This window comes from Euphorbia lathyris, chromosome 3 (assembly GCF_963576675.1).
Source record: "Euphorbia lathyris chromosome 3, ddEupLath1.1, whole genome shotgun sequence".
Taxonomy (NCBI): Eukaryota; Viridiplantae; Streptophyta; class Magnoliopsida; order Malpighiales; family Euphorbiaceae; genus Euphorbia; species Euphorbia lathyris.
This window is the reverse complement of record NC_088912.1, coordinates 14,645,799-14,670,535: the sequence shown is the minus strand read 5'-3', so window position 1 is coordinate 14,670,535 and position 24,737 is coordinate 14,645,799. Positions and strand designations below refer to the sequence as shown.

At 35.8% G+C, this 24,737-nt stretch overlaps 2 protein-coding genes and 1 long non-coding RNA gene across 4 annotated transcripts; 2 read left to right on the top strand and 1 right to left on the bottom strand.

Moving 5' to 3' along the window:
- Window positions 1–2,765: 2,765 nt before the first annotated feature.
- Window positions 2,766–22,992, bottom strand: LOC136222452 (histone H2B-like). Of its 2 annotated transcripts, none has more exons than XM_066010226.1 (2): window positions 22,748–22,992; window positions 2,766–3,529 (listed from the first exon to the last, which is right to left on the bottom strand). In XM_066010226.1, the coding sequence occupies exon 2, from the start codon at window positions 3,510–3,512 to the stop codon at window positions 3,078–3,080; it is 435 nt and encodes a 144-aa protein (XP_065866298.1). In that variant the 5' UTR covers window positions 3,513–3,529; window positions 22,748–22,992; the 3' UTR covers window positions 2,766–3,077. The 2 variants fall into 2 exon arrangements, with proteins under 2 accessions (XP_065866298.1, XP_065866297.1); XM_066010225.1 differs by lacking the exon at window positions 22,748–22,992 and adding an exon at window positions 18,266–18,364.
- LOC136222451 (ribosome-inactivating protein cucurmosin-like) lies at window positions 18,268–19,755 on the top strand. Its single transcript, XM_066010224.1, has 2 exons — window positions 18,268–18,396; window positions 18,729–19,755. Exon 2 carries the CDS (start codon window positions 18,744–18,746, stop codon window positions 19,548–19,550), a length of 807 nt encoding a protein of 268 aa, XP_065866296.1. The 5' UTR covers window positions 18,268–18,396; window positions 18,729–18,743; the 3' UTR covers window positions 19,551–19,755.
- On the top strand, window positions 21,262–23,456 carry LOC136222455 (uncharacterized). The gene is made up of 3 exons (XR_010685645.1): window positions 21,262–21,626; window positions 21,835–21,956; window positions 22,989–23,456. It is a non-coding gene; the product is annotated as an uncharacterized lncRNA (long non-coding RNA).
- The last annotated feature ends 1,281 nt before the right edge of the window (window positions 23,457–24,737 follow it).

Below are 24,737 nucleotides of genomic sequence, written 5' to 3'. Positions count from 1 at the left end.
CTTTTTGTTGAACTGAGGTCTGAACAATACCATAATCAAAATTAGATCTGTTTGAATCTAAAATCGATCATATTTTGAACAATATATTTATGTATTATGTCCATGAAATGTCTGAAAAATAGAACTAATTATGAATGAGAGACAAAGATGAAAAGAAGATGCTGACCTGGTCCGCTTCCAGCAAACAATTTCAATGAGATGAGAAGCTCTATGGGGCTGGTTTTTAAAGACAGTGAATATGATGGCTGGAGAGTATGAATTTAAAGAGATGCAATTAGGGTTTTATGGAATTAGTTGACAGAGAAAACCACAAAAGCCAAAGCCCCACATTATGTTGGGCTTTACATAAAAAGAACCAAAATATTTAAAGAAAAAGTGAGCTAAAATTAATACTATTAAATCAAAAAATATAATAAGATTAAGGTAGGTGAAATTCTTTAAAGAAAAAGTGAGCTAAAATTAATATTATTAAATCACAATTATTAACGTTGAAAGTTATTATTTTGGAATTTGTTAGATTTCTTATATATATAGAAAATAACTAATTAGTTTAGTTTTATCATTATTGGTGAATAGCAAATTAAGACATGTCCTTTAAAACCGTCCATTATTAAACTTAATATTGTATAGATCGAGCAATTTCAACCGAACTTCTCTATATGGAAAATTAAGGACTGTTTTCTGTCAAACCCTTACCATCTACATACAACATTGGATTATTTCATCGAATTTCCCATTAAATGACTTTCATGTGTTGATGATGTGGCGCTCAATGAAATTGAGAAGAAAAAACGATGAACTTTAAAAAGAAGCCGAAGCTTTTAGTTAGTTAAAAGAGGTGTACGGGGCGATACAACCAAGCAGCAGGGCTGGGCCGTAAACGAGCCGAGCCAAGCTTTGACCTACTCGAGCTCCGTTCGGCAGTTTCTTATCAAGCTTTAGCTGAGCTTTGAGCTTGGTTCGATCTCAATATGTTATTGGAGCTCGGCTCGTTTAGCAGCTTGATTGTTCACGAGCTCGCGAGGTGGTCGTTTATTTTTCTACAATATGTTTAAAACGAGTTAAGTGAAAATATAAAAACAAAACTTGAAACAAATCCATAGTGGATTTAATATACTTCATGATGGCTTAATAAAACACACGATACAACTCATGTTGTTGTTTATTCATCCTCACTTGCATATTTATAAAGGACAAAAAAATTCTTGCATTTGAAAGTAGGAGATGTGGGATGGATTTTTTTACTAAAGGACAATTTCTTTTTTGCCCTCGGAAGCATGCGCACACTATCTTCACATCCCACATCGGAAATTGTAAAAACTGAAACAATGAGAATAAGAAAGAACCCGAAAGTTTGAAAATTGGTTCACAACTAAGGCCTTGTTCAGTTTTACAAAACATTTTGTAGGCTAGCTCTTCAATTTTCACCAAGAAAAACAAGATCTACCAAAGATGACCATAAGAAATGAATATTTGACATTTATAATTGAAAAGGTTTCTAATTAGATGTAGTTATTTAGAACAAAAGGTTTCTTTGGTAACATTTAAATATATTGCTACTGATGGGCTGGTTTTGAGACAAAAAAGGCAGTCTAATTTGTCAAACCAAAAGGAAGTATCTCAACAAACAATATCTAACTAACCCTAGGATTTGGCAAGGGTTCCCAAAAAGTATGGGATATGGTACAAACCGAATATGATCAGCCAGAGAATGAGGAGGAATTAAATTTAAAGAAATCAGAGAAGAATGACCAACAAACACTCTCTCTCATCCATGTGTGTCTGGATGAGATTATATTCATGAAAAGTTCTCTGCAACAACATTGAGGGATGGATGGAAGAATCTTGAAAATTCCTTTAAAGGGAAAAATAAAGTAACAATGTGTGTTTGCAAACCTTGAGAAGTGAGTATGAGAAACTGAAGATGAAGAAGTCAAAGACAATTGATGAGTTCTTTAATAGAACCTTAGTAACTGTGAATCAGTTGAAGAGATGTGGAGAAATGATGGAGGATGTTCTTGAAAGAAGATAACATTTAATTGATTTACAGAAGCAAACTATACTCCGATTAATTCTAAGTATAGTTGATCCAAATTGTTCAATTTTATCCTTGACTTAATTCTTTTATTCAAAGTTGCAAACTATATTAAAAAAAAAAAATTGTTTCTCCCTTGCTTAGGGAGATTTAAAAAAAAAATTGATATGACAGAGAATGAACGAATTGAAACACACTCAATCACTTTATATTCCTTTCTATTATTGTGAACAAAGGCCTAACTCACCCCAAAAGGTACCTCAAAGGGAGAGGATTGCCTCACATATTTAAGGAGCCATATAGCTTCCTCATTTAGCAATGTGGGATGTTTAACACGCCCCCCTCATTGAACCATGGCTCTGATACCATGTGAACAAAGGCCTAACTCACCCCAAAAGGTACCTCAAAGGGTGAGGATTGCCTCACATATTTAAGGAGCCATATAGTTTCCTCATTTAGCAATGTGGGATGTTTAACAATTATCTCATTTAACTCTCTACCTCATTGACTGCCAATCTCCCAAACAAAAGCTTACAACAATAAAAGAGAGCAAGATAAAAATGAGCAAAACTATAATTTGATTCAATTTCATACAACTCAGTCAATTTTTAAAGTGATTTAACAAGTACCAATTGCTAATACAGCAATTAAACAACCCTAAACCAGACATGAAGTTGTAACCTTTAATTCGATTAATACCAAATTTATTTGTGTACAAAAGCTTCCTCTTTACATCTAATGCATATCAAAATAAAGCCAATGAAACTAAATCAGATACAAAAGTACCTAATTCAAAAAAGCACCAGCAGAAACACAAATCAAACATTAAAATCCACATAATCAAAACAAATACATCACACTTAGAGAAGTCAAAGAAATGAAATTGAACGCAATAAAATTACTGTAGTTACATTGAACAAAAACTGAGACATCCTAAAAACCCTAAATTACTGTAGTTACACTGAACTAAAGGAGACATCATGAAAACCCTAAATCAAACATAACAGCGAACTAACATCAAATTAGGTTATCAAAGGAAAAGCTAAGAATTTGTGAACTTGGTAACAGCCTTGGTACCTTCAGATACGGCATGCCTAGCCAATTCTCGAGGCAAAACAAGTCTAGCGGCCGTCTCGATCTCCCGAGAGGTAATTGTCGGCTTCTTGTTGTACATAGCCAGACGAGAAGATTCTTGAGCCAGGTTCTCGAAGATATCATTGATGAAGCTGTTCATAATCCCCATAGCCTTGCTCGAGATTCCGATATCAGGATGAACCTGCTTCAGAACCTTGAAGATGTACATCTTGTAACTCTCAACGCTCTTCTTGGATGGCTTCTTCTTCTTGTCAGCAGCTCCACTTTCCTTGGACAATTTCTTCCCTGCTCTCTGCTTTTTCTCTGCCGGTGCTTTCTCAGCGTTCTTCTCCTCTGCCGGTTTCTTCTCTGCCGGCTTCTTTTCTGCTGCCTTAGGTGCCATTGGAAATAGTGAAGAGACTAAAGAGGGATGATAGGATCGAGGGAAAAGAAAATATGTCAGCGAGTTGGGTAAGTTTGAGAATAAAGAATGTACATATATAAGATAGAGAGATGAGATATGATTCGCTGGATAAGTGAGGCAAAAATTGATGACTTGGATAACTTAATGACCGTGGATTGGGAAAGGACAATATTGAACGGTTTTGATTTTCTAAGGCCAATGAGCTTTTTAATTTTTGAGTTATTCAATTTTTTTATTTCTTTTTGAAATACTGAGTTATTCAATAAAAACCATTAACCGTTAAGATATAAAACAAAAACCATTACAAATTTAACCAATTCAAAATTTAATAAATCATCCATCTAATAGACGTTAGGAATAAAATTGCTTCATTTTAAACTTTAGGAATAAAATTGCCTGTGACCGTCAACATTAGGGTATTTTTGCATCTTATTATCCCTTTATATTTTCTTCTTTTTACAGTTAATTACCAATTGAAAGTATAAAATTGGTCTAAAAACTTCAACTGCCCTCCCGATCTTGTCCAATTGCATTCAACAACCCCCTATTTCTTAATTAAATTTGTTGGATACATAAAATGGGAGACACACTCAACGAATTAAAGCAGTCGCTGAAACAACCTCTTCATGCATTGAGGCCAACCGAAGTTGCGCACAACTTTAACTTATCAACAGTCACAGTCTTTGTTAACATGTCAGCAGGATTCTTACTTCCAAGAATCCTATCGAGCATAAAAACTCCATCTTCTAATGCTGATCTAATAAAATGGTATCGCACCTGAATGTGCTTTGTTCTTCCATGAAAAATTGGATTCTTTGCTAAGTGAATAGCACTTTGACTGTCGCAATGTAAAATATTTGTCTCATGTTTCTGTCCCAACTCTTCAAGAAATGATTGTAACCAAATCATCTCCTATTGCTAGCTTCCGTAATAGCAACATACTCTGCTTTTGTAGTTGATAGTGCAACTATCTTCTGTAGTTTTGAGAACCAACTCACAGTTGTGGCACCAAGTGTGAAAACACCACCAGAAGTACTACAACTCCCACTGCATGGGCTAAATCTGGCCTTGTGCCTACCATAACATACATACATGAGACTTCTAATAGTGGAGAATTAACATGTCATCTACATACAATAACAAAATTATGTAATGACTTCCAATTTTTTTAATATAACAGCTTGACATCTCAAGAAACCATTGTCAATCATAAAACCCTCAAACTTCTTATACCACTGTCTCGGAGCTTGTTTAAGCCCATAAAGGTTTTTCTGCAGTTCGCACACCATCGTCTCATGGCCATGCACTACGAAACCCTATGGTTGCTTCATGTAAATCTCTTCCCCTAGTTCACCATGAAAAAATGTTGTCTTCACATCCATTTGTTCCAGGTACAGATCTTCTTTTGCTACAAGAGAAAACACAAGTCTGATTATGTTCAGCTTCACCACTGGAGCAAAGATTTCTTTGAAGTCAACATCTTCCTTTTGCTGATATCCTTTTACAAGCTTTGTACCTTGTAGAACCATCATGTTCTTCTTTCAACCGAAATAACCATCTGTTTTGTAAGACTTTCTTTCCTGGTGGTAGTTCTGTCAACTTCCACGTATGATTAGACAACAGAAAATTCATTTCTTTCATGGCTAACTCCCACTTGCTAGAATCATCCACCCGCACTGCCTCATCAAAGGTTTCTGGCTCACCTTTGTCAGTCAATGAGATGTAATTAAGTGCACGAGAATACCTGTGAGATGGTCTAATGGTTCTAGAAGATCTTCTTAAGGTAACCTCAGGATTATGTGGCTCCTCTTCTATGATCATTTCTTCATTTTCTTACCTTGGCATACTAACTTGAATTTCATGGAGAATTATTTCTGACTTTTTAACTTTAGAATCAGTTTGTACAGCTTCTGCCAAGCTGTCCTTGTACAAGACTTGTTCATTGAAGATCACATCCTTACTCCTTATGATCTTTTGATTTTCGTTATCCTAAAAACAATTACCAAACTCAATTTCATTATAGCCAATGAAATAACACTTCTTGGATTTAGGGTCAAGCTTAGACCTATCTGCAGAATCCACATGAATGTAAGATAAACAACCAAACACTTTCAGAAAAGAAAGGTTTACCTTTTTTCCACTCCATACTTCCTCCGGTATCTTGAAATCAAACGGGCTTGAGGGACCATTGTTTATCAAGTAAGCTGCAATGTTAACTGCATCTGCCCAAAAGTATTTTGGTAAACCTGCATGCAACCTTGAGGTGTGCCTGGAATAATTTTCTCCATCTTGATGCCCATTTGTGCACAATACTTCTTGAATTCACTATTTTCATATTCTCCACCATTATCAGATCTCAGGCACTTCACCTTCAAATTTGTCTCATTTTCTACTAGAGCTTTCCATTTCCCGAAGGTATCAAACACATCAGACTTATTTTTGAGAAAGTTAACCCATACCTTTTTGCTTGAGTCATCTATGAATGTAACACAATATTTAGAGCCTCCAAGGGATGGCACAAGAGATGGCCCCAAACGTTTGTATGAACCAGCTCCAACTTTGTTTCTCTAGGCTTTCTTCCACCATTCAAGAAACTCACTTTTTTCTATTTGCCAAAAATGCAGCTTTCACATATGCAATGTTCTACACCTTTTAAGTCAGGGAGTTTATCTTTTGATATCATCAACTTCATCCCTTTCTCACTCATGTGACCAAGTCTACAGTGCCATAGACTTCAGTTTACACCTGCATCAATAGATGCCAAAGTATCATTACAATTAGTGGTCATGTACAAAGTACCAGTTTTATTACCTCGAGCAATAACGATTGCTCCTTTGCTGACTTTCCAAGATCCATTATTAAAAAGTGCACACTGTGACATGCTTCATCAAGCTGTCCAACTGAAATAAGATTCTTTGTTAACCTAGGCACATGTCTTACTTGGTTGATTTTCCACACCGTTCCATTTTTTAACTTCAAATGAACATCACCTATTCCGGCTATCTCCAACGGCTCACCATCTGCGAGATACACCTTCCCGTAGTTTCCAACTAAATAGTTCTCTATGATTTCACGGTTTGATATCGAATGAAAAGAAGCACCTGAGTCTAATAGCCAAGACTCAATGGAACAATCAAGAGATAAAAGTAAGGCATCTTGTACCTCATCAGCTACAACATTTGCCGCTTTCTTATTGTCTTCCTTCTTTGGAAGTCTGCATTTAGCCTTTATATGTCCGGGCTTTCCACAAATTACAGCACTCCAATTTCCATCCATTTCTTGATTTGGATCTACCATTCCTTGACTTCGATTTACCTCGTCCTCGGTTAGAATTTCTTTCATTGCTTCTACCTCTATTTTCAACATTTAATGCAGAACTTGTCGATGTACCTACACCGGAATCAATCCTTCGCACTTCATCAGCAAGAATTCGATCCCTGACATCACTAAATGAAAAATTTCCCTTGCCAACAGAATTACTAATTGCATCCCTCTTAGACTCCCAACTATTAGGTAATAAAGCCAAAAGAATTAAAGCATGTACCTCATCATCAAAGATAATATCAACAGACGTTAGTTGAGTAACAATTGTATTGAACTCGTTTATATGTTCTGCAACTGAGGCGCTATCACCCATTCTTAAATTGAATAACTTTTTCATCAGATGTACCTTATTATTTACAGAAGGCTTCTTGTACATATCTTATAAAAGTCTCATCATTTCGGCTGTTGACTTGGTTTCTGCTATGTTATGAGTGACATTCCGTGTTAGCGTCAATCTGATTACGCCAAACACTTGTAGATCGAGAAGTTCCCAAATCCTCTTGGCTCATGTCTGCTGGTTTCACTTCTGAAAGCCGCAAGTACAGCTTTTTGCTATATAGATAGTCTATAATCTGTAAGCTCCAAAATGAAAAGTCAGTTCCATCAAACTTGCTTATTCAAGAACTTATTCAATCTAACCATACCATTGTCCAAACCAGATTGCTCTGATACCAAATTCCTCTTCTAGGACACAACGGCACAACGCAGAAATAAAACACGAAATACATGAAATAAACAAATAAGAAAGAACACAATAATTTTACAAGGTTCACGGGTTAATTACATACATGGTGTACAACCTTTACCTATTTTCACACTTTGGTGTATAACCTTTGATTTTGCACACTAAAGTGTACAACCTTTTGGTAACCTCCCACTAAAATGTATAGCAGGTAATTATGACCGGTCAACTCGAAGTCAACGCGCCACATCAACAATTTGACCACTCCAAAAGTAAAAAATTAACACCTATTATGAAATTACTAAAATAACCTCATCCCCTTTTTTGAACTCATCTCTCCCACTCTCTTCCTTTCTCTCACTAAATCCTTTCTCCCTCTAACTCATCTCTCTCTCCACAACTTTCAAATAATGGAACAGGTAGAAACCAAAATCATGGTGGGTTTTTTCAATTTCCAGTAACTCTTTTCTAATCAGTTCTCACTGGCTTCAAGTTCTTCTCACTGAAAAGTTCTTCAATGATTGTATAATTCACGAAGAAGCTAAGAAGAACCAGATAGAAAATTATGTTTGGACTGTTGTATCAGTATTTGCCCTCAGTCTCTTTCTCCTCACACCTCTCACCACCTCTTGCAGGTGTTCTTCCTTCATTTCTCAAAATTCAAATTCAAAATTAGTTCGTAATTTCTGATAATTTGGTGTTAATTTTACTGTTTCAGATAAGAAGATATGTTTATCATGAATTATGAGAAGGAATTCCAGGAGCAGAAGCAGAAGGATCGGGATTAAACTTCTCGGATCTAGACCTAAATAGCTCAGAAAGAAGAGAGAACCTCCCTTGTTTGTTTCTGAAGTTTCTTGAGTTATTAAAGCAGCTACACCGGTAGAAGACGAGCCAAGTTGAGGAGTACTGTAGAATCGGAGGTGATGATGTTGAGATGCGTCATCTGATACTCTTTCATATTTCTCTCTTCAGTTGATTTCTTTTTATTGTTTAGGAGGAAATACATTCCTCATACAAATCTTAGTCTTTCTCTTTAGTTTTTGCATTCAGCAATATTCATTTATATTTGCTGTCTGCTATCTTTTTCTTAGAAAATGTTTTATTGTAGTAGTCATAGGAGAGAATTGTGATAATAATGGTAGCAATCTGTTGGGGGCTAATTAAATTCATTTTGCAATCAAATAAAAATGTGATAAAAATAGAAAATAATATCAAAAGATTATTATAAAAAGAAAATAGAAATAAAAAGAAAGGAAAAAGAAATAATAAAAATCAGGGGTAAATTTGCACCATTTTTTCAGTAACCCTTCCAGCAACTTCAACGATGAAAACGGACCCCAAAACAGCAAGATATCAGACAGCTATTATTTTTTTCAGAAAGCTCTTTCCCGAATGTCAAACACGGAGCAAAACGGAGCTAAAACGAAGCTGGTAGAATTTTTCAAAGAGAAGTAGTGCAGAAAAACGGGTTTGAACTTGTCTTCACATCCCAGGACATATTCAACGGCATTACCTCCATATTTCCAACTCCCCACTCACCCATTTTCTTTCTCTAACTCATGGGAAGGTAGTGGGATCATGTTTGAGAAAAATAAGGGCCACTAACACAGACAACTCAAATTTTTCTCTCAAATTCTCTGCCAAAATCAGCCTCTTTATCAATCCTTAGATTCGTAGAAATCGTTCTTTAGCATCTAATTAGTCTAAACAAGGTATCAATTCCAGAATTAGTTCTTTAATCTTCAGTTCCTCAGAAAAGTTTTCAATTTTCAGAAACTTCAAATCCAAAATTCTCTTAGTTTAATCAACCAATTCACAAATCGTTTTTTGCAATCTCTTAGTTAAGTCAGTAAAATCATTACCCAATCCTCGGTTCAAGCTTTCTTAGTCTAAACCAAATTTTGCCATTGTTAAGTTCTTCAAAGCTTCAAGCATTTTCCGTGAAACCAAGATCACCGAAACCCATTTTCGAGTCATTCTTAGTTTACACATCTATTCCAAATCATATTTGGGAACTTTTTATTGATCTCAATGAATTAAAAAGACCCATAAATAAGCTTTTGAGTTTTTCATCATTTAAAAATTCATCAAACAACCTTTCTGGTGAGCTGTTTTCCAAATTTTATTTAGAGTTCGTTAGTCGATCGTTTTAGCCCAAATTAATTTTAATCTCTTTATTGACATCAATTCTTCAACTCTCAATTTTTATTTCGTAAAAAACGACATCCTATAGCCTTCTAAATCACCCCTAAAGTACCCTCTACGAAACAGAATCAAGCTTTTGGTTTTTTCAACCATCAAACAATTATTCTGTCGCCCAATTTTCAATAATTTATTCCGACTCATTTAGTCGATCTTTTTCTGAAATTCCAGTTCTAAATCCTTCCTTCGCACACTAACTTTAGATATTAGCCTTCGTCTCGCTATAATCTGACCTCTACAGCTCCCGAAATTGAGTCCTAAAGTCCCACAAAAGCATCAATTTAGTCCCATTTTGTTGTTGACTTGGTGGTAAATTTCTGCTCAAGTCCCTGAACTCTCCGAATTACTTCAAATTCGCCCAGCACTACCCGGACAACGCAACAGCTCCCGAAATTGAGCCAGAAAGTCCTAAGAAATCACTGTTTTTGGTCCACAAAGTACTGCTGATTTATTAGCTTGGTGGTAAATTTCTGCCTAAGTCCCTGAACTCTCCGAACTGCTCTGAATTCGCCCAGTATTACACGGACAACGCAACAGCTCCCGAGCCGATTTTCCAGAGTTCCAATCCTCAATTTCACGCATCCCAACGACATCAAAGAGATCGGTTAATTTTATTTCATCGCGTACATATTTGTTTTTGTGATTTATTTGCATTTCTAGCTTTAAAGTTATTATTTTTTTTAAGTTGTAATTTTCATGCTTTATTATTATTTGTAATACAAAAAAAAACATTGAAAAATATTTACAAAATCAATAAAAATATAAAAGAAAATTAAAAAATTTATATCTTTGTGTTGTTTTATTGTCTTTATTTTAGTACTTATCTTAAAAAATTGTTTTTCCGACCGACCTGTCAAGTAACGTCGGGGTCCAAGACCGTTGTTTTTATTTTCAGTCCTTGTAACGGTTATCAATCGCTTTTCGTTTAGAATTCAAGTAATTTAGGCGCATTTTATTTATTTACTTTATTCAATTACCATTTTACCCTTTGAGAATTAGCTTCTCTGGCAGGCCCGCATTATTTTTACCATTTTTAATCCCCGCAAACGCGTATCAAGGTTGAAAATTGGGATATTTCGAAAATATTGCCAACAATTTTTGGCACGCCCAGTGGGACCTAAAAACGTTTTTTTTATTAGTACCAAAACTACGGTTTCTTATGTTTTACCAAAATTTTAATAACTTTTTGTGAATACCGATTTTATTTACTAAGTGTTTTTTTTGTGGTATTTTTTGCTTTGATATTCTATTTTGGCAATTTATTTCCAAACTTTTCTAATACCATTTGTTGTTTAAGATGCCACCAAGGAAAAATACAGGTCGAGAACTACCCATTCCGGAGTCTGATGAAAATCAGAATAGGGGTCAAGATGAAAACGTTGACGCAAATGCACCCGAGGGTTATGTTGTCGAGACCGTGAGCCACTTGGAAGATATTCATGGGACGTCAATGCCACAACCGGACTTCAACGCATTTTTTGCGAGACAAGAGGCCCACATGCGCAACATGGAAAGGCTTGTAGCCGAGATGTCGCAAAATGTTAAAGCTCAAACTGAGATGATGCAAGCTTGGAGACAACCCAATTTGGAAAACAGGATTGAGAATCTCACCGATGAGATGAATAGAATCCCAGATAGGTGTGCTGAAATTTATGCTAAAAATTTGAATTCTCACAATGTTTCAGATAACATAAGGGAAGGCACTCCCCAAGGCGACCGATATAGGCCACCGTCTAGTCGGGAGGAAAACATGAGATTCAATGAGCGAGGAGATCGAAGAACCTCGGAACAATTTTCAATATCCCTAAATGCGCCTCATTTCAGGTCAAACATCGGACCTAATACCCACTCGGAGCACTATAGTGACATCAACGTCCGTGGTTCGGAGGGCACGTGGAGAAATCAAGACAGTGATCATACCCGGGAATCTACTCGTGAGAATTCTCGTGATAATAACAACGTATCTCGTGTTTCAGGTGTGAGGAGCGAAATGTGTAATGAAGCGGAGGATAGGCAACGTATTCGGAACATCGTGCAAGAAATTTATGGACCTACGGTCCGTGAAATATACCGTCCGGAGTTTCAGAAAGCCTACCCAAGGACCCATTTCCTCACCATTTTAGAATTCCAGATTTTTCTTTATTTTCATGTGAAAATGGACAATCTACCATCGAGGGATTAGTGCGGAGCAAGACTTCGATATGCTTCGTTTGCGTTTATTCCCCGGATCACTAACTGGACCAGCTTTCACATGGTATACGACATTACAACCTGAATCCGTCAGAAGCTGGGGTCGCATGGAACAATTATTTCATGCTCAGTTCTATCGAACTGAGCCCGAGGTATGTGTCACCGAACTATCTCGTATGGTTCAGCGTTCAGGTGAGTCCGTTGAAAGTTTTATTAATCGTTTCAAGAAAATGAGGCATAGATGTCGAGTTAATATTCCTGAAATAGAATTTGTTAAAATTACTCAACGTGGTTTAGAGTTTGAAAATAGGAAGAAATTCCAGGGTATTGATTTTTGTGATTATTACGAACTTGTTGCTAAAGTGTCAGAATATGAAGAATTAATGTGTGAGGATAATCGTAGGAAGAAAAACTCTATAGGTAGTTACCATCAGGATATAGAAACCAATGAAGCACATGAGGTAGCTATAGCCGAACTAACTAGAACAGGATCCCGCGTTTGTCCAATGCTAGCAAAAATTCCAAAAGCTCCCGAAGTGGTTAGACGAAATACAAATGTGCAATACACATTTGATGTTTCTAAAACCGAGAAACTTTTTGACTATTTGTTAAGAAAGTTTTATCACCTTACCACATGGACACATCATTCCATCGAGAGATGACACCAGTGGAAAAACTTATTGTAAATATCATGATAGTTGGAGCCACGACATACAATCTTGCTTTGTTTTTAAGAATGCGGTGCAGGATAGAATAAACAAAGGCGTGCTTAAATTTCCTGAAAAGAAAGAGAGCATGTTGATTGATAAGGATCCATTTCCAGCCGCTACAATGATAAATGCAACGTCCATCGAGATGCCACCTCCTAAGCGTAATGTCCATAGCAACACCTCGAGTCAGAGAAAAGGGCGCCCCGACCATCCAAAGAAAAAACAAATTTGGGTACCAAAAGGCACCTTTCAACCCATCGAGGAGAAGGAAGAAAAGCCTTGGAGAAAACAAAAGCCGAAGGATAAAAATGGCACAAACCAAGGCCAGTCGCGTTTCGTCACTCCACCAGCGCAAGTTCCCCTCGAAAAATGGTTCGTCAACCGACATAAAAAATTTCCACAACCTCTCTCAAAAAATGCAAAAATAAGAATAAGAAAGAGAGAGACAGAAAAAAGAAGAAAAAGTGAAATGGAGTTGTCTAGTGTCGATTCTAGCAACGTTTCGAAAGAAAAAATAAAAGAAAAGAAAAATGTGAAAATTCGCGTTGGAGATTTCATTATCCAAGCTGGGTGTGTTGCTACTTCTTTAATTTTACCAATAAATTTTAGAAAAAAAGATCCAAACTAGGAGGTACAAGAGATTCAAGAAGACCGGCGAAGTGGCGTTACAACAAAAGCTTCATCGGAAGATCGGATGAAGCGGGTTTATTTTGACAAACCCACTCTAAAGATGACACGACACATTAAGCCATTATACGTCAAAGCACACGTTGATGGCAAGCCTTTATCGAGAGTTCTAGTTGATAATGGATCAGCCGTTAATATTATGCCATTAAAGATGGCACTAGCTCTCGGGAAATCCGTAGGCGACATAATGACCTTAGAAATTTCTGTCTCGGCTTTTACTGGCGAAATTGCTAAAACCTATGGGGTTTTACCTGTGCAACTTACCGTCGGTAATCAGACCACAACTTCGGCATTCTTTATAGTCAATTCAACGATGAGTTACCAAGCATTGCTTGGACGAGATTGGATCCACTCCAACTCGTGCATTCCGTCATCCTTGCACCAACTTTTATTACGTTGGAAAGGAAACGGCATCGAGGTGATTAAGGCAAACGAAAAACCATTTGAGACACATTCGGATATGGTGGAGTCTCAATTATACGAAGATAGCATTGGCCCAATCAAAATCAAGACCAAAGGCAAGAAAAAGTCAAACACCATTGTGCCTTACCGTAGGCCGATTGGCAATGAGCCTCTCATCGAAAAGGTTCAATGATTAGTATTCTAAAAAAAAAAATAGAAGCGTAAAAAAAAATGAAATGACAAAAGACATAAACGAAAAGAAAAATAAAAATAAAGAAAAACAATAAAAGTCCATTTACATGTAAAAAAAAAAAGAATAAAAAAAGTTGTGAGAGATAAAAAAAAAGCAATCGCTACAAAGAAGCTCGGTGTAGCCTTTTCCACCTGATCCGCCGTCCACTCGCTCAGTTTTGTCCCCATCAAATACGAGACAACAACATGTGCAACACCGATAGCATCCAAGCTCGAAGACGTCAGGGGGCAGGTTCCGTCATGTACGATATATCCATATCATCAAATGGATTCTCAACTCCAAGCTCAAGAGGTTCAAGACGGATATTACCCAATCATGATTCTTGTGAAAAAGAAGTGACAATTCAATTTATTTCCGCCAGTCAGTAGCTCAAAGAAGTTTATTAACAATGGAAGTGAAGTCGCGAATTCATAGACGGAGTTAAACAAATTTCAGCTTCAACAAATCGGTACTGACGGGTAAAGAAAAATAAAAATAAATAAAGGACTTATTTTATGTGCAAAATTCATTTTCAAATCGTTTACACATAAAATAGGGGGGCAATTGTTGGGGGCTAATTAAATTTTTGTATTTTAGCATAGGTTATAATTTTTAGTCTATAGTTATTTTATTTTAATTAAATTCATTTTGCAATCAAATAAAAATGTGATAAAAATAGAAAATAATATCAAAAGATTATTATAAAAAGATAGAAATAAAAAGAAAAGAAAAAGAAATAATAAAAATCAGGGGTAAATTTGCACCATTTTTTCAGTAACCCGTCCAGCAACTTCAACGATGAAAACGGACCCCGAAACAGCAAGATATCAGACAACTATTATTTGTTTCAGAAAGCTCGGGATGTTAGCTTTCCGGAATGTAAAAAACGGAGCAAAACGGAGCTAAAACGAAGCCAGTAGAATTTTTCAAAGAGAAGTAGTGCAGAAAAACGGGTTTGAACTTGTCTTCACATACCAGGACATATTCAACGGCATTACCTCCATATTTCCAACTCCCCACTCACCCATTTTCTTTCTCTAACTCATGGGAAGGTAGTGGGATCATGTTTGAGAAAAATAAGGGCCACTAACATGGGATTTGTTGCTCAAAATCCTATAAATAGAGCTCAAATCTTTCATTCCAACCCCCACTCAAAAATCAATCAACCCCACTCAAAAATCAATCAAACACAGACAACTCAAATTTTTCTCTCAAATTCTCTGCCAAAGTCGGCCTCTTTATCAATCCTTAGATTCGTAGAAATCGTTCTTTAGCATCTAATTAGTCTAAACAAGGTCTCAATTCCCAGAATTAGTTCTTTAATCTTCAGTTCCTCAGAAAAGCTTTCAATTTTCAGTTAGTTTAATCAAATCGTTTTTTTGCAATCTCTTAGTTAAGTCAGTAAAATCATTACACAATCCTCGGTTCAAGCTTTCTTAGTCTAAACCAAATTTTGCCATTATTAAGTTCTTCAAAGCTTCAAGCATTTTCCGTGAAACCAAGATCACCGAAACCCCATTTTCGAGTCATTCTTAAAAAGACCCAGAAACAAGCTTTTGAGTTTTTCATCATTGAAAAATTCATCAAACAACCTTTCTGGTGAACTGTTTTCCAAATTTTATTTAGAGTTCGTTAGTCGATCGTTTTAGCCCAAATTAATTTTAATGTCTTTATTTACATCAATTCTTCAACTCTCAATTTTTATTTCGTAAAAAACGACATCCTATAGCCTTCTAAATCGCCCCTAAAGTACCCTCCACGAAACAGAATCAAGCTTTTGGTTTTTTCATCCATCAAACAATTATTCTGTCGCCCAATTTTCAATAATTTATTCCGACTCATTTAGTCTATCTTTTTGTGAAATTCCAGTTCTAAATCCTTCCTTCGCACACTAACTTTAGATATTAGCCTTCGTCTCGCTATAATCCGACCTCTACAGCTCCCGAAATTGAGTCCTAAAGTCCCACAAAAGCATCAATTTAGTCCCATTTTGTTGTTGACTTGGTGGTAAATTTCTGCTCAAGTCCCTGAACTCTCTGAATTACTTCAAATTCACCCAGCACTACCCGGACAACGCAACAGCTCCCGAAATTGAGCCAGAAAGTCCTAAGAAATCACTGTTTTTGGTCCACAAAGTACTGCTGATTTATTAGCTTGGTGGTAAATTTCTGCCTAAGTCCCTGAACTCTTCGAACTGCTCCAAATTCGCCCAGTATTACCCGGACAACGCAACAGCTCCCGAGCCGATTTTCCAGAGTTCTAATCCTCAATTTCACGCATCCCAACGACATCAAAGAGATCGGTTAATTTTATTTCATCGCGTACATATTTGTTTTTGTGATTTATTTGCGTTTCTAGCTTTAAAGTTATTATTTCTTTTTAAGTTGTAATTTTCATGCTTTATTATTATTTGTAATACAAAAAAAAAACCTTGAAAAATATTTACAAAATCAATAAAAATATAAAAGAAAATTAAAAAATTTATATCTTTGTGTTGTTTTATTGTCTTTATTTTAGTACTTATCTTAAAAAATTGTTTTTCCGACCGACCTGTCAAGTAACGTCGAGACCCAAAACCGTTGTTTTTATTTTCAGTCCTTGTAACGGTCGTCAATCGCTTTTTGTTTAGAATTCAAGTAATTTAGGCGCATTTTATTTATTTACTTTATTCAATTACCATTTTACCCTTTGAGAAGTAGCTTCTCTGGCACGCCCGTATTATTTTTACCATTTTTAATCCCCGCAAACGCGTATCAAGGTTGAAAATTGGGATATTTCAAAAATATCGCCAACAATTTTTGGCACGCCCAGTGGGACCTAAAAACGTTTTTTTTATTAGTACCAAAATTACGGTTTCTTAAGTTTTACCAAAATTTTAATAACTTTTTGTGAATACCGATTTTATTTACTAAGTGTTTTTTTATGGTATTTTTTGCTTTGATATTCTGTTTTGGCAATTTATTTCCAAACTTTTCTAATACCATTTGTTGTTTAAGATGCCACCAAGGAAAAATACAGGTCGAGAACTACCCATACCGGAGTCTGATGAAAATCAGAATAGGGGTCAAGATGAAAACGTTGACGCAAATGCACCCGAGGTTTATGTTGCCGAGACCGTGAGCCACTTGGAAGATATTCATCGGACGATTTTACCCCTAAAGTTGATAATTTGGGTGAATTTCAGACACTATTATAAAACATAAATATTTTTGTGATATCATTACTTTAATGTGCAGTACAGTCTTAGTCACTAATTAAGAAATATGAAATTTTCACAAATGAAATTCAGACTTAGTTGTTTTCTCTTCTTTTCTCTATTGTAATATTTGCTTCGTGAAATATTATTTGGTAGTGTTCGAGGACGTAGGAAGTACTGGCCTAACCTCTCAATTAGGAAGGTCGGAGCTCCTTTTTGTTAATTAGATTTCAGAACTTTTGCTTTGAAAATTTATAAAAGGGATAGGGTTTAAAAACACTCCTAACGTTTATAGTAAGAGCAATTTTACTCATAACATCTAAAATGATGCAATTTGCCCCTTAAGGTTGGTAGCGAAGAGTAATTTTACTCCTAACTTTGACAAGTTGGGTCAATTGAAAAAATTATTTATCAAATTATTTTCTCGGTCATAAATCTTGTCATCTACACTTAAACGTGTTCGTTATTTTATCACTCATTAGCAACAGATCACAAATATATGATTAAACAATGATTTTTTTAAATAAAAATTTTAAAAATAAATTGTATTTTGTATGAGTTGGACAAAAAAAATTCAAATATTTTACCAAATTCCAAAATATTTATCTTCAATTGTATTATTAAATTACAAAAACATTAAATCTTTTTTTTTAGAATCAACTTACATTGGTGGAGAATAATGAACAAATATGTCTAATAATAATGTTTGAACTTGATCCAATTTGCTAAATTCAGGAGTAAAATTGCTATTGACTCTTAATGTTATGGATAAAATTGCCCTATTTTAGACGTTAAGGGTAAAATTGCCCCTCCCTTGTACGAGTATTTTATAAATCCTTTGAACTTGGTCCAAAAAACCAATTGTCATCCGAAATATTAAGAATGTCTCATCATTGGATTTACATTCCAAGTAAAAAGTAAAACTAAAATTGACATACAAAAATGTATTACTTAGATAACACATGATTTTTTATATACCCACTTTGAATGTAATTTGGTGAGTGCAGATGTAAACTGTAAAATCAAGGTAAAATTTGGGCACAGAAATTTATGAAATCACCACCATGTATTAGATTCTCTTATAAGTTTATATGAGTGTCATACCTCCTTATTGACATCATCAACATCATCAACATTCATAGAAGATATCGAAACCATTTTGCTATTTTGAGAGAGAGAGAGTGATCATTGTTGGTCTTGAATAGTGGTGTTCATTAAGCTGCAAATTTATAAAGGTAAATTTGGTATTCATTTTTATTTTTATAAAATCAAAACACATGTAGATCTCTATATATCCTGACTGAATAAGAAAAAACCTCTATAGATTTAAAAATCTATGGCTTCCCCATTATTGCAATATGCTGCAACAGAAGTTGGGTATAGCTCTTCTTCAATTTGATTGAGATTTTATCGATATTTAGTTTAATGAAATTTCATAGTTCATTAAAATTGTATCAACAGTTTTCACTAGCCCAGTTTTACTGCAAGTATAGCTCTTTCAGTCCCTAAAATCGGTTCCTAAATTTCTCCATGTTGAAAAGGTTTGGCTAATTTGAATTTTTAACAGGTGCAACTTGAAAAGATGAAGAACATGTTGATTGTATTGGCAACATGGTTATTCTGCAACATTGCAATCGGATCGTGTCTGAAAACACCAATTAACTACCCAAGTGTTACATTTACTACCCATCTTGCCAGTGATGGAAGCTACAGGGACTTAATGTCCTCTTTACGAAGAGAGTTAGACAGTGGCTCTAAAAGCCATGATATCCCAATACTGCGAAAGTCATCAGAAATCACAAAAGCTAATCAGTATCTTCTGGTAAATCTGATAAATTACGAATCCAAGTTCAATGTTACATTAGCAATAACTGTTGTTAATGTATATGTGATTGGGTTTAAATCCGGCAGCAATTCCTTCTTCTTAAGTGATGCTCCTTCTGATGCAACAAGTCTCCTTTTTCATGGAACAAAGCCACAAAAACTAACAGTCAGTACCAATTATAACATTTTGGGAGATAGATCGACAGTTGGACTAGGAATCGGACCATTAAGAAAAGCAATTGATACACTTTATAGCTTCAATGGTGCGGTTACCCCTGCTTTTAAAAACAGTCTTCTTATTGTTATACAAATGGTTGCAGAAGCTGGAAGATTCAAATACATACAGAGACAGATAGAGAATGGCTTAGTAGAGGGGTATAAGCCGAAAAGCGACACTATTAGTCTCGAAAACTCATGGGCTGCTCTTTCTACACAAATCCAACTATCTGGTACCAGTGGAAATTTTAAAACACCGGTCACATTGGAATATGCTAACGGTACTAAATACAATGTATTGACTGTTGCACAAGTTAAACCAGATATTTCAATCTTGCTCTGCAAATGATCTGGAAGAACAGTTGGACAAGAAAGATTTGGGGAAATCTTTGTTGAAAAAGCTGTGGAAAAGTTGCTGCCAGTGCTCTAAAAATGCTTCAGTTCTAGCTAAAAAGGCTGTGATTGTAATTATAAATAAGGTATCAGCATTTTCTGTATGTTTGCTAAGAGTTTGTGTGATTTTAACAATAAAGAAGGTCTCAGCATTTACTGTATATTTGCTCAGTGTTTGTGTGCTTCCTTTAGTTTTATGTTCATTAATTAATAATAAATAGCTAATCAAATCTATATTGTTCATCTTGTCTTTTATTACACTACTCAATTACCTACACTCAACTCAGCCGTAGAAGTTCTCCAACAAAAAGAGTAAGCTAAGTCTACAATTTTCATTTATATTCGTTTTATTTAGAATTTGTAGTGGATTCGGCACTCGCCACGAAACACAGAACAAAATTATTCATTGTTGATCCTCAATCACAATTTTTCTTGTATTTAAAATATTTTTGGCCTTAATTCGAGAATAATTTAAACTCTTCGACTCTCTTTATTTAAAATTGGTCCTATTTAATTTTTGCACGTGCATGCGAAAATAGGATGTTCCTTTCACATTGCTGTTGAGACTAAAAAGTAATGGAAAGTGAATTTTATTTTTTGAGGAAAATACTTCAACTTACTAATTAAAAGGATCGAGATCCTTAGAAATGACAGCTGTTAGCCAGCTTGGAATAATAAAAGAATCAAACTCATTAGCATTGGAAAGCGTATGTCGTGCAACAGCATCTGCAACCCTATTCGCTGAACGAGGAGAGAAAGACACCAAACAGTGGGGTCAATTAGAAAGTAGGAAATGACAATCATGAGTGTCGCAACCGGGATTTTTCCGGGCGCGTGCGCCGGGGCGTTAAAATTTAACTAGTTAATAATTTTACGTTTTTTAGACTAGTTTTTAGAGTCGCCACCAATCAAAATTAAGGCGTGATTGGACGCCGAAATTAGATATATTTTAATGGATAAGGGGGTCTGCGAAATAGAGATTTTAAGTTCGTTTGTCGGTTACGTGTAGGGAAGAAAACTTTGAGTAATCACCCTACCCCGCCCAAAATTGGTACTAAAAGATGTGATTTTTTTGGCATTAAACTTATTTGATTTATTCGATTCATTTCTCTTTATTTTATATATATATTTTTATAATAAAGGCGTATGGGTTTGGACCATTTAATTTGAGTTAGTTACATTTTGACTACTTTCATACCCCAATAGCATAGGCGTATAAATCGGAGCCATTTCATTAATTTTAATTTTAATTTTGACCGGTTCCATACCTCTATAACATAAAGGTATGGATTGAGCCGTTTTATTTTAATTAACTTGATTTTGACCGCTTTCATACCCCTATAGCATAGACGTATGAATTGAGTCGTTTAATTTTATTTTGGTTCATTTCATACCTCAATTTGATTTTGACCGCTTTCATACCCCTATAGCATAGACGTATGAATTGAGCCGTTTTTGTTATTAATTTGGATCGATTTTAAATTTCTTAACAATTTCAAAACCTTTATTTGATTTGTTTTTTTTAGCTTTCATCATTTTTATAATTTTATCCAACCATTAATTGAGCTATATAAAAAAAAATTCATTTTCTGCTGCAACTACTAGTTTTTCCCAAACAAATTATTTAAAAAAAAGGATCAAGTAATAAACTTAACGAATTCGTGGACTAAATTTAATTCAATCCAAAGCCCACTTGCCTAACATTTTGAGTCTCATTTTCTCATATAGGATTCACCTTAATCTTTTAAACCTAACCCCCAAATTATAACTCTCCTTCCTATTTTCCAGCCACTTTTCTTCTTCATCCAGGGCCGAAAAACCTAGAGCTCTTACCCATGGCGTCTGCTCTTTGGACGGCGACGGCGCGGATTAACAGTGGGTTCCTCTTGAACGGTGATGGTGATTCTAACGACGCCTACCCCTCCTAGTGGTCGCCGTTCTACTCTCTCTCTCTCTCTCGTTTAAATCGGTGCCTGGTACTCTTATGATCTGAACATGCAGGCTCCTCGGAAATCAACCGTGGTTCCCAGAGGTATAAGTTCCTATCTGTCCGATTTCTATATCCCTGTTCTTTATTTCCTCTTATGCTTTCTGATTTCTCTTTTTTCTTTTCCTAGAATTCGCTTAGATTTGGTTGTGTTTTAAGAATCTGTTTCGTTGTTAGTGATTTTCATGGTTGATTTCTATTTGTTTATTTGATTTCATTTCTTTTAATCTCGCTTTCTTTTTGTGAATGCTAGGACCTGGACAGATTCATCAACTGAAAAGAAAAACCCAAAGGGCCTGATTGCGGTCACCATTTGAATGGCTCGCGCATCGTTCTCTAGATGACTCGCTGATTTCAAGTGCTACCGTCTGTTTGGTACGGTTCCTTTTCCATCTAATTTAAAGCATACAATTTGGGATATTAAGTCCTTTGTTCGTCTGTGAAAGCAAATTGACAGCAGGATGATATTTAAATAGAATTTTATGTTTACCATTGGGATAGTTTTAGGCTTAGAAATTTGACTGTGGCAGATTGCTTGCACACTTCTGTATGCTTTTGTGGGATGATATTATTGCAATGGAAATTAGTAATTAATATGCTAAATTTCTGTGGCTCATATATGATTCATTAGGGGTATTTTTTGACGTTTTCCTTAAGTCTGAAGATGGTGAGGGGATTTGAGTTGTAAGTGTAAAATAGATAGTTAACATTTGGTTCAGGATTACATCAGTAGCTAAAAGTTTTCATTTCATATTAGATAAGACATGAATCTGTAAAATGTATTGTTGGTGTTTTGAATGCACAGTTGGAGGACTTAAAATGATGCGAAAGAATATAGCATATCCTTCCATTCATTTACCGTCCTCCTAAAAGAGAAAACTTAGTTTGTCCCTATAGCATAGGGACTCCCCAAAATCCTCTATACTGTGTTTCTTAATGACAATACAGATGATTTAAAGACCTTCTGAGCGAAGTTGGTTTGTTCATATAGCATAGGAACTCCCCAAACATCCTCAGAGGACAATACAAATGAAATGAGAGAAAAGTCGGTTTATCCCTATAGCATAGGCACTCCCCAAAGCTCCTCTACCATGTGTTTTCTTAGTGATAGGTGATGGACTAATGTTACAGAGACTTAGATTTGTATATAAAAGAAGAAATTTTACCTGAAGACAAGAGAACAAACGCAGTCCGTCCCTTGTTTCTTTTGTCTGTGACCCCTTTTTTACTCAAGGACCGCTTGTGTTCCCCGCCTTCTTTCTATTGTTTTTTCTGTTTGATGAATCCGGTTGGATTCTCTGCCTGGTTATTGCTGATATTGTTTTTTATTTGATAATTCTGGCTGAATTCTCTCCTTCGTTATTACTGGCCTTGCTTATTGATGTTGAAAACGCCTTCGTTTGACAGGGTTTTGAAGTTTTAAGAAGTAAAGATGATGAAGATGAAGAAGAAAAATAGGAAGGTCTGCATTGGAGAAGTGTCCAAAAATCCTCCTGTTGCAGTTTAATAAGAAGTGAAGAGGTCCAGATCCAGAGGAAAGAACCTGAAGTTCCCCCTCGAAGTCCCCTTTTGCTGTCTGTTCTTGGCTCTAATAGAGAGCCAACAGATTCGTTCGAGTGGCGTGGCTCTCTATTAATTTGTACAACAAAGCTTATTCAGTGGCCAAGTGGTGGTCAATCAACGTGGTGTGGCATCTGTTTGCCCACCAAGATTTATTCATTTTATTGTATTTTAGGTTGTATTTGTGATGTGTTTACTGGTTGTATGGATCCTGGATCTTAAGGGCCTATTAGAATGGGTTTGGGGCCGGTTGGGATTTCATTTGTAATTGCTGAAATTTATTAATAAAAATCATATTTTTCTATTTCCTTTTTATTCTTTTTGTTTTCCTCTATTTTATTTTGAAACTCAATTATGTTTTTATTACTTGATCAAGGGTTCACAACCAAAAATTAATTATTATAACTAGTCTACACATGTCTACATTTTTAATATAACCCTGTAAAATAAAATACAATATTATTTCAAACATACCTAGTTAAACACATAAGTAACATTTTTTTAAAAATTAATAATTGATTTTATCTTTATGATATAAACATTTAGCTAATTTTACGAACTATACGAATATAATTTTCCTTTTTGTAAAATGTAATTAAGAACAATTTATAACAAAATATAGGTACTAAATATAGCGAAATATTGGTATATCTGGTACATACATGCAATGTGAATATTTATGAAATAAATTGGCTAAAAGGATAAAATTATAAAAAATAAAAATTTACCCCGGACAAAATGGGTATCTACAGTTGCCCCCCTTTGTATAGTTTTATGTGAATAAAAATATACAAAGTAGCCCAAGATATCCATTTTGTTTTCTTATTTATGACTGTTATTAAAAAAAAAGAATTCAGGGAACTTCCTCGATATTGATTGAATGATTCTGAAGTGTCATTTTTATGACAATGACGGACATCCTCCATTGTTTTGAATGGCTGTGACGGACATCCTCCGTTTTTTTCTTTTTTTGAATGACTGTGACGGGCATCCTCCGTTGTTTTGAATGACTGTGACGGGCATCCTCCGTTTTTTCTTTTTTTTAGAAACGAGCTTTTATAGCGGCTCCCCGCAAGTGTTGATGAGATTTAACGGCTCCCCGCGAGCTTTTAGAGCGGCTCCCCGCAAGTCAAGATGAGATTTAACGGCTCCCCGCGAGCTTTTCGAGCGGCTCTCCGCAAGTTAAGATGAGATTTAACGGCTCCCCGCGAGCTTTTAGAGCGGCTCCCCGCAAGTATTGATGAGATTTAACGGCTCCCCGCGAGCTTTTATAGCGGCTCTCCACAAGTTAAGATGAGATTTAACGGCTCCCCGCGAGGTTTTAGAGCGGCTCCCCGCAAGTGTTGGTGAGATTTAATGGCTCCCCGCGAGCTTTTAGAGCGGCTCCCCACAAGTTGAGATGAGATTTAACGGCTCCCCGCGAGCTTTTAGAGCGGCTCCCCACAAGTTGAGATGAGATTTAACGGCTCCCCGCGAGCTTTTATAGCGGCTCCCCGCAAGTTAAGATGAGATTTAACGGCTCCCCGCGAGCTTTTAGAGCGGCTCCCCGCAAATGTTGATGAGATTTAACGGCTCCCCGTGAGCTTTTATAGCGGC